This window comes from Anopheles coluzzii, chromosome 2 (assembly GCF_943734685.1).
Source record: "Anopheles coluzzii chromosome 2, AcolN3, whole genome shotgun sequence".
Classification (NCBI taxonomy): Eukaryota; Metazoa; Arthropoda; class Insecta; order Diptera; family Culicidae; genus Anopheles; species Anopheles coluzzii.
Window position 1 is genome coordinate 12328598 of NC_064670.1, and position 9673 is coordinate 12338270.

General features: G+C 45.0%; 1 protein-coding gene across 15 annotated transcripts in view; it reads left to right on the top strand.

Moving 5' to 3' along the window:
- LOC120953582 (uncharacterized protein CG43867) overlaps window positions 1-8865 on the top strand; it is a 178561-nt gene extending 169696 nt beyond the window's left edge. For 8 of the 15 annotated variants that reach the window (XM_040373655.2, XM_040373657.2, XM_040373656.2 and 5 more), the window contains 10 exons: window positions 22-165; window positions 237-381; window positions 457-569; window positions 653-862; window positions 2880-2975; window positions 3940-4052; window positions 4150-4528; window positions 4609-4783; window positions 4869-5508; window positions 5662-8865. In XM_040373655.2, coding sequence (XP_040229589.2) covers window positions 22-165; window positions 237-381; window positions 457-569; window positions 653-862; window positions 2880-2975; window positions 3940-4052; window positions 4150-4528; window positions 4609-4783; window positions 4869-5508; window positions 5662-5851 — 2205 coding nt within the window. In that variant the 3' untranslated portion in view covers window positions 5852-8865. The remainder of the gene's footprint in view (window positions 1-21; window positions 166-236; window positions 382-456; window positions 570-652; window positions 863-2879; window positions 2976-3939; window positions 4053-4149; window positions 4529-4608; window positions 4784-4868; window positions 5509-5661) is intronic. The other 7 variants (XM_040373659.2, XM_040373666.2, XM_040373660.2 and 4 more) reach the window with 4 other exon arrangements.
- The last annotated feature ends 808 nt before the right edge of the window (window positions 8866-9673 follow it).

The window sequence follows — 9673 nt, forward strand, 5'->3', positions numbered from 1 at the left end:
TAATATACTGTGTATGTGCAGAATCCACTCGGCCAAATTAACATGCGCGATGCACGCGTCGAGGAGGTGGAGCATGTGTCCGACTCGGACTCGGAGGAGCGTGAAGATCCCGCACAAAGCCAAGCACGGCTCACCGTTGCCATCTATCCTCAGCAGCAGGGAGTGGTAAGATAGCTGTAACTTTTTCGAAATTCACCCGTTCATCCTTACTTACCATATTCTCTCTCACTGCACAGGGCCCGACGTACTTGATACTGCCTGGCAAGCAGGAACGCGACAACTGGCTGTACCATCTAACGGTCGTGTCTGGCGGTGGACCTAACGCCGGCACACAGTACGAGCAGCTAATACAGAAGCTCATGGAAACCGACGGTGATCCAAGTAAGCGTGGAGATTTGCTCTTTCGGTCGCCACAGCAACACATCACGACTTATCTTTCCGCTTTCTTTATTGCAGACTGTGTCCTCTGGAGACATCCGATCCTGCTGCACACGAAGGACAACATCACCTCACCGCTAACCTCACTCCATTCCGAAACGCTCCAAGCGGAAGCGATCAAACTGTTCAAGGTACACAAGGATTGTAGACTACTACTACTACTACTACTACTACAACTCTTACTAATCACACACGTTCACCGTTTGCTTTGCAGAGCTGCCAACTGTTCCTTTCCGTAGCGGTCAATCAGCCCGGCATCGATTATCACGTGGTGCTGGCCCAGAACGCCCTCCAGCAATGCCTGGACATGCCCGAGCTTCAGTCGGAGCTGATCTGCGCACTGATCAAGCAAACGTCCCGCCATACCGGCCAGAAGCTGGGTGTAGGTGTCCAGGTAAACAAGAAACTGGCCAAACCCGCTCGTGTAAGTTTGTCCCGAGGGCGCTTCTATGTGCTTTTTATTACTTCTTCTATCTCTTATCTATCTCTCTCTCTCTCACTATCTATCACTTTACTGTGAACTGTTGTTTTGTTTTACCTTACGTTTAACTGGTTGATTGTGTTTAGATCTAACACTTAGCTCCCTTTGTACGATGGATCGGTTCTTCCTGTTCGCATTCCTGCTGCAACCGCCTGTTTCCTACCCTTTCCTTCAAACAAACCGATCCATCGTTTCCCGGTCACTGCCACGTTCTTCCCTATTTTTTTCTGTACTAATTGGATGTTTCACCTAAAACTCTTACGTACGTTCGTTCGTTCGCTAGCGTTAAGAAGAGAACTTTCTGCACGAATTTTACCACTACTTGCGAGCTGAAACCTTAATAGCCAGCCCCCTTAGCCTGTAGCACAGTGTGCGGTTGATCACGATAAGCCGGCCGCTTCGCGTAATCAATCGCGCACAAAACGAATGCATTCGATTTTAGATTCATTTCATACACAAAATTCAACCCAACCCGAACAATCCACATCCTTCAAGTGATCGTTTTTCGCTGTACAGTGGTTTCGTCATTTCAACTGTACAGTAATTCTACCGTTTAGTTTTCGATTAGACTTTTGGGTTTCCCTTTCATATATCTATATACGTTATTAGTTATCGTTTCCGCCAACCGCAACTAATCGATCCCTCTAGAACTTTCACCCTCCGAAACGGCCAACAATCGTTACACGAGTGTAGGTTACTATATAGCGTCGCGCAATTAAACGCGCATACCCATCAATTACGTGTTCATATCACTCATATCATTTGTTGTATCACTCCACCATCACCTCATGCCATCACCAATCACTTCACTGTTTCCTGCATGATCGTTTTCTTCATCACTAGTAGAAACGCTTCCAAAAGGGCGTCGTTTTTGTTTTTAGAAGGTTGTTCAGGGCTTCTCATAGCTGTGCGATACTTTCTTGATTCTTTCTTTGTGGATATTAACTTTATAGGATGGGAATTGGACTCTGTGGCACCCTTTTTGGGCAGGCTTTTTGGGAATTCCTATTAGATTTGTCCAAAAACAGATGCAATAGAATCCAGTTCCTATCACAAGAAGTTCATTTCCTATCAGAAAGAGTCATGACAGTAGCCCACAAGTATGAGAACTCCTGGAAAACCCCTCTATACGTGCTCGATCTTCATCTCTTGCTTCAACTTAACGTGTTTTATTTGCGAAAAAATCTGCTTCCCATTTGATCACTTTTTTAGTTCAATGATCACATTCTGCTTAAATAAATTATGTATCAAACAAGATTCTCTTCTGTTTGCTTGTTACTCTTATATGTTTAAGTTTGAGGTGTTATCAAAATTGGTTTAATTATTTTTATTTTTAATTTAAACATAAATTGATACAATCTGACCGCTTTTATCTCATTTACGATGGAGTTTCCGATCGTAAGCATGTGCAATAAATAGACATAGCCATCGTTCGGAACAGAATGCCATTTATAGATGCCCTTTCTCGATGTTCTAGATGAAAATTAGACATTAGAACACATTTCGATTAGTTAGTTGAAGTATATGGATGTCAAAACTTCAACATAAAGCATTTTAGATAACTGCTAAAGATCATATTTATGTAGGCAACATGGTTCGAGAGTGCTTACATGTGTCATATTCAAACAATTCACCACCCCAAATCCAACCCTAGCTGCACTCATTGTTCATCAACCGATAGCAATTGATCCACAAAATCCATCTAACCGATCTTTTTTTTACTCTCTCTTCTCTCTTTTTTCTCGTTTTTCTTTTTACCATTTTCACTTGCTTCCCTCGGATTTGCGTTTTTTCTCTTTTAAACCAACGTTTTTATTGTGCAATTTCACATCCACTCCTCTCTCTCTCTCTCCCTGGCTCGGAATATCCACCTTTTTTGGTCTTTTTGTTGGATTTTTTTTTTTGTTTTTGTGTATTCCCTTCTCTCTATCTCTACCTGAATTATCTCTAATCTCTGTAGCAACTACTGCTTTGCGCAACCCAGAGTTTGTTCACTTGCGATACGCAGCAGGGCAGCGTTGCCCAAGCGAATGGGAGCTCACCCACTTCCATTCAGGTAGGAAACTGGTTGATTTTTTGCGAATTTTTTCTTTTGTTTTTGTTTCCTGGTTTCGTTTTCCTCGCTCTCTCTCTCTCTTGCATTTCTTTTTTATGATTGTTTTGTGTTGCCTCCTTTTGGATTTGTTTTTTAATGTTTTGCTATGCTGAATTCTTTGTGTTTTCGGTTTTTCGGTTATACGAGTTTGAGTTTTAAATGTCTTTCTTTTATTTTAGACGCTTTTTTACATAGTTTCCTTGTTTTTAAAAAGATGTTCGAACACATAAAACACACTTTTTTGGTTAAACACATCCACACACACAGACCTCACCGGTCCGGACACGAGTTGCTGTATTGTTTGCACCTGCGCCCACCCACCCAAGCTTTGCGTAATTCCCCCGTTTTTTTTTTTTTTGTTGTTTAGCCGGTAGGATCTTATCGCAGACGGTTTTCAGTTTGGTTTTATACGGTTTTCTACGCCTTTGTTTCTATTACACTTTATTGCCTTGGTAAAACAACGCAGAAACAACACCAGCATACCCTCCCCAGCATATAAAGGCAGTTGTTGATGAACAAAATTAAGTAGTCTAATTGATAAGTTAACACACTGCTTCCGATTGCAGCCGCTTTAAAATTGTAACCCAACCGTTGGCTTTACATTGGATTTTGAAGAAATTACCGTATTTTAACATTTAACACTCGTTTGTGATTGCGTTTCGTGAATCTTTGAACCTAAGCTTGTTACCAATAAGCGTAAGCGTTACTTAATCCCGGTTTAATCTCATTTCCTTTACGCTTTTACAACGTTTAACACAGCAACTTGCCCACTAACACACTGAGTTTGGCTTATGGTTTAAGCTTTTACTGATTGATATTTTACGTTCATGGCAGTAGCTTTTGTTTCGTAGTGTTAAGATGTATGATTTAAGGTAGAAGCATAGCACGGTTCGCTAAAACCCCGCTTCCCGCTCTTCAACTGCAGGCTCCCACCGTACCTCCGATCGATTGCAAATCGAATCCACCGAGCTACACCTTCATCCAGGGCTGGCAGCTGTTAGCGTTGGCCGTTTCCCTCTTCGTTCCTAAAAATAGTCGGTAAGTAGTAAATTTCAATCAAATACACTGTAACCTTCCAAACACGAATCCCCTTGCTTTTCCACCCCCCCCCCCCCCCCCCCCCCCCCCCGTTTAGCTTACTGTGGTACTTGAAGCTGCACCTGTCCCGCAATGCCGACTCGAAAACGGACTGCGGCAAGTATGCGGCGTACTGTGAGCGAGCGCTCGAGCGCACCATGCAGAACGGGGGCCGCGAAACGAAACCTTCCCGCATGGAGGTGCTGTCGATATTGCTGAAAAACCCGTACCACCATTCGCTGCCCCACGCCATCCCGGTGCACATGATGAACACCACCTACCAGGTGGTTTCGTTCGATGGCTCGACCACGATCGAAGAGTTCCACGGTACGCTGGCGCAGGAGATCGGGTGCCGGGATGCTACCAACGGCTTCACCCTGTTCAGCGACGATCCGATCGAGAAGGACCTGGAACACTATCTCGATCCGCAGGCTAAGGTAAGCTAGAGGGAAGAAAGGGGGAGCGTTTTGTGTATCGAATCTAGTCGCTATTAATGCTTTTCCATATTTACCCTTAGCTTTGTGATGTGATTTCCAAATGGGAGACGGCACTGCGCGAGAAAGGTTCGGGCAAGTTTGAAAACTCTCGCGTCATACAGCTGACGTACAAAAACCGGCTTTACTGGAAGCACGCGGCCAAGCTGGAGACGGAAAAGGAGCGGCTGCTACTCTGCTACCAAGTGAACATTCAAGGTAAGCAGCCATCACACATCCAGCGTCCGGCGCTTATATTCCATTACTAACAAACCACTTTGCCTCGCTCTCTCTCATCTTCCAGTGGTACAGGGCCGATTCCCGCTGTCACGTGATTTAGCGCTCGAGCTCGCCTCGCTCATGGCGCAGATCGATATGGGCGACTTTGCGTCGGACAAATCGAAAACCAACTCACTGCAGGCGCTGGACAAATTCTACCCCTACCGCTACCGGGACGCGCTCAACCAGGAAGGGCTGAAGGAGCTGCAGGAGCTGCTCTCCGCCAAATGGGCACTGCTGCGCGGACGCTCCGTACTGGACTGTGTGCGCATCTATCTGACCTGTGCCCGCAAGTGGCCGTTCTTCGGGGCGGCCCTATTCCAAGCGAAACCGCGCCACTCCGATCAAGCGATGGCTTGGCTGGCCGTGTCCGAGGATGCGCTCAGCGTGCTGGAGCTGTCGTCGATGGCCACCATCGCCCGCTACCCGTACAGCTCCGTGATGACGTTTGGCGGCTGTCAGGACGATTTCATGCTGGTGGTCAGCGCGGAAGACACACTGCAGTCGGCTAGCAACGAGCAGAAGCTGCTGTTTGCGATGAGCAAACCGAAGATACTGGAAATTACGCTGCTAATTGCGGACTATATGAACGCGCTGGGCCACACCCTGCCCGGCACGCCCCAGATGAACACGCTCACCCGTAATGGCAGCCATCGAAGCATACGGTAAGGGACTGGGGGACGTTTTCCCGCTCTTTGGCTCGCTTTCTAAAGCACAAGGAACATCGCTTACGCTTGGATGCTTGTTTTTTTTTATCACTGTTCTTCATTTCTCCCCCTTTTTCTTCCTCCGGTATCTTTTTTCTTTTTTTCCCGCAGATCCCGCGCACTGCCCGGTTCGCTGACGGGAACGCCCGCCCACAACACGCTAAACTCCCACGCCACCCACGCCAACAACACGCTCACCTCCCACTCGCACACCCTCAACTCCCACGTCAGCCATACGCTCAGCTCGCACGGTCAGCCGGATATCCTGAAAAGCACACCGGACCATCAGCGGCACAAGTAGAGAGGTGGGACCAGTCCATCCTTTACCACGGCGACACGGCGACGCGTTTTACGTTTGAGTTTTGTGACTTTGCTACCAACGTGCTTTGTTGGTCCGTTGATCGATCTTTTTGACTGCGGTGTTGTGCCGTACTTGGGTGTGGCCACTCTTATCGATCCATCATCATCATCATCATCATCATCATCATGAACGACGAGGATATCATCTGATCGAGCTTACCCGAGAGCGGCTTTTGCAGCTACTGGCATTATCATTATCAGCATGATCATCATTATCATTAGCTTTAGCGCAGTGTAGTAGAATTTTCACCTTGCTTTTCCTCATCTACGCCCTGATGGGGATGCAAAGCGCATTTATCATTCGAAGCATCATCATCATCATCATCATAATTACCTATTAATTAACCAGTTCGGTTGTATTAACCAGCTCGGCCGTTACACACTGTGCTATTTTAGTTCATCTTTTCGTCTGTATCTTCATGTCTTGTCATAGGGTCCTTTTGTAGGTTTAACGGACGATCCGGAGCCCGGTGAAGGCGTGTGTTGTGTAATTTTGTGTGTGTGTCTGTATACTTTATAGCGCCGAGATCGAGTGGATCCCGCCCATGTTTTATGTTTTGTGTTTACGATACCTTTTTTTTTAAAGATTATTTAAACTAAGTCACAAAACTTAACCAACTCAACATTCCTCTCGACGATGCGTTGTTGGCTACAGGGAAAAACAGAAGCAGAAACGAATGAATCTTTGCGGGAACGCCCACAAGGAGACGCGATATTATTACCCAGGATAGTTAGTTTTGTTTGTTTGTTTATTTTAAACTTTGCCAAAGTGGATCGGTGCACTAATATTAACGTTTAGTTTAAGGTAGTTTCGAGTACATTCGTGCATTTAATTGTAACATAGATGGGAGTGCAACCTATACGATAGGGTGATTTTTTTTTGTTTATTTTCTATGTCAGTCTTTGTTTGAGTTTTCGCGCGTGTGTTTGTTTGTGTGTGTGTAAATCCACCCCACCCATTTCCCGGGTTTCTTAAAACCAAACCCAGCAACATTAGTGGAACAAGTTTTCTAATTCAACTAGGGTGCTCATTAGAAGGAAAACGCTCCTAGGTGTTGTAGGCATAAGCAATGCAGGGTTATTTTAATTTTAAATCAACTTACGACTCATTCATCATCGAACGTTTACGCTTGAAACTCGATCAGTTTAACATTAACAGTCCTCCCAGTGGCTATTGACCATTTTACCGCTAAATTCTTGTTTGCAATAGACTTTAAACGAACTTCCCTTCCCAAAGCCCATTCGTTGATCGGGGATGTGTAAAGGCCTTTTTTGTGCGCGACAATGGACGGTGTGGTGCGAGCGTAATACAGTACACGAGAGGAAAGAAATAATCATTGTGATCGAACAGAAGTGTAATATGTAAAAAATGGGTAATATCAATAATCCTAGCTATGGAGATAGGCACGAGCAATGAATGTATGTAGGTGGAACAAAAAAGGTTGAAAAGAAAGATATTATGCGCAACAACCCTGCCAGTAGGAAAGGAGGAATAGGAGAATACGAGTTGTTCGACATGGGAGGAGCGTTTGGTTTTAACGCTCTCGACTCTATGCTCGCGCGCAAATTGGTCACCATTTAGAATAGCAGCGAATGAAATCGGCGTAAAATCATCCAATCAAAATTTAAAAGCATCCCGCAAGGCGCGCACACATGTTATTATGGTCCTTTATGGTAGCACTCAACCACTCACTTACCCTGTATGTAATCCCTTACGCCCTGCAAAAAAAACTCTCGTAAACGAAATAGTCATCGATCGTAAGCAGCAGCATCGAACGATACGATCGTTTCACTATTGTGAATGTTGATGAGGTGTAAAACAAACGGTTTAGAAAGAGCGCGAAGAACCTTACTATAGAGTGCTAAAGTAGTGTATACTCTGCCAGTGTCCAGTGTAGTAATAGGGCAAGCACATAGCGCCACAGTCAGATAATAGTGCGAAACAGCCAATCTCTCTCTCTCCCCCAGTTGTGTACAGTAGTGATAGGGATTTTTTTTCGTAGTAGATCCGGGCATTGGTCCCATTGCAGTGCTCGAAAACGGAGGAAAAAACGTACAGCGAATCCAAAAAAAAACAAGAAGAAGCAGCAACCCCCCGAAGGTGGTCCCTAAGAGGCCGCAAGGATGGAAGGAAAGCAGTAGCAGCAGCAGCAGCAGCAGCAAAAAGCAGCTCCACAAAGCACAACATGTGTTTAGATGCAACGTTTAGATGCCGCAAACGGTCACGCGTAGCTTTCGAAGGATTTTTGTCCGTACAGTAGAGCTACACGGTGGCCGTGGCCCCGGTTTTTGGAGCTTTTATCCTTTTGTGGTCCTTCTTTTTGTATTGTCTCTTGAAGCAACTCAGGTGCAGCAGCAGTAGGAAGTGTGTTTTGTAGCCCGGCGTGCACTATTTGTGCGTGTGTAGTATTTATAAGCCGTAGCGGCGAGAGTGTAGAGTAGAAAAGTAGACAGGGGAGAACTCATGTGGAAACCAGTAGTAGGCAGCGCAACCCAATAGCAACAATTTAAAGCCAAAGCGTTGTGCAGGGGTGGTGTCCCTTTTTGCTGCTGCTACCGCTGCTTCAGCTGTTCCTTTCGTCCGGTATTCTTTTCATCATTTCCTTGTTATTTTCGTGTCATCATCAATAGAAACGCACAGAACGTTTGGCTACGGTGTGGTGTAGCCGTCATGAAGCGAAGCAGGAATTATGTTTGGATAAGGAAGCATGAACCATAATGATTTAACTTCAGACTAACTCAGTAGTAGTACCTCTGTTGAGGACAGTGTGTGAGAGAGCGTGTCAGCGTGCTGTCTGCATTAAGGCCTACAGGATGGTAAAGCAGGAAGATTTCGATGGAATGTTTAACAAGGAACAGGAAAAATTCAACAAAACACGTGCAACCGAATCAGACTCGAAGTGAACTCGAAAATGGAAGTGAAAAAAACAGAAGATATTAACCAAAAACTTTAAACCCGGTGGTAATTTTCTTGCCTTTTTTTGTTAATTTATAGTATTTTGTGCTTTTTACTTCTTTTTCTGTTTATGTTCTAGACTTGAACCTGTAGAATATATCCGAAAACATGGCGAGACAGGTAAAGGTGAGTAATTGATTAGTAAACAATACAATACAATACAACTGGGACATGCAAGGGCTTAGTGGTGAATTAACAAGAGTAGAGACTCGAAGTGGTAGTAGATGCTGTTGAAGTGTTTGACGGAAAGCTCTCTAGAATGATCTCAATCACCAAGATCAAGATGAAGAGAGTTATTAAGATGAAAAAGTGAGTGGAAGGTATTTTTGGGGTCCCAAGTTTGCGTACTGGTTGATCTGCCCCTGGCAAGTCTTTAGCAAAATGTTCGACCAGAGCACAAATCTAGTATGGATCGAGATAGATCCACTTTGGTGATGAGTAATCCCGAGTGGAGTCGTGGATTCACTCCGACTCCCAGCTCTAGAAAACTGAATCCAACTCAGAAGTAAAATCTAATTTTACTCCGCAATTCCGCATGACTGCAATTGAATGTCCTGTCGAGTCCGGATCTAGATTGTTCCGAGATTGCTCCTCATGGATCATGTTGATCTGTTTGTCTCGCTCTCACTAGAGTGAGAATATTTGTAGCTCACTCTCTCTTATTATGCGCTTATCACATGCTCTTATCATAGGAGAGAAAAGATGACGGACGGAGTCTGTATCCTTTCCCTCACTCTTTCTGACACCCCTGCGGGGTGCTGTGACCAATCGAAACGCTACTACCACTACCATGCAACAAATCGTAAC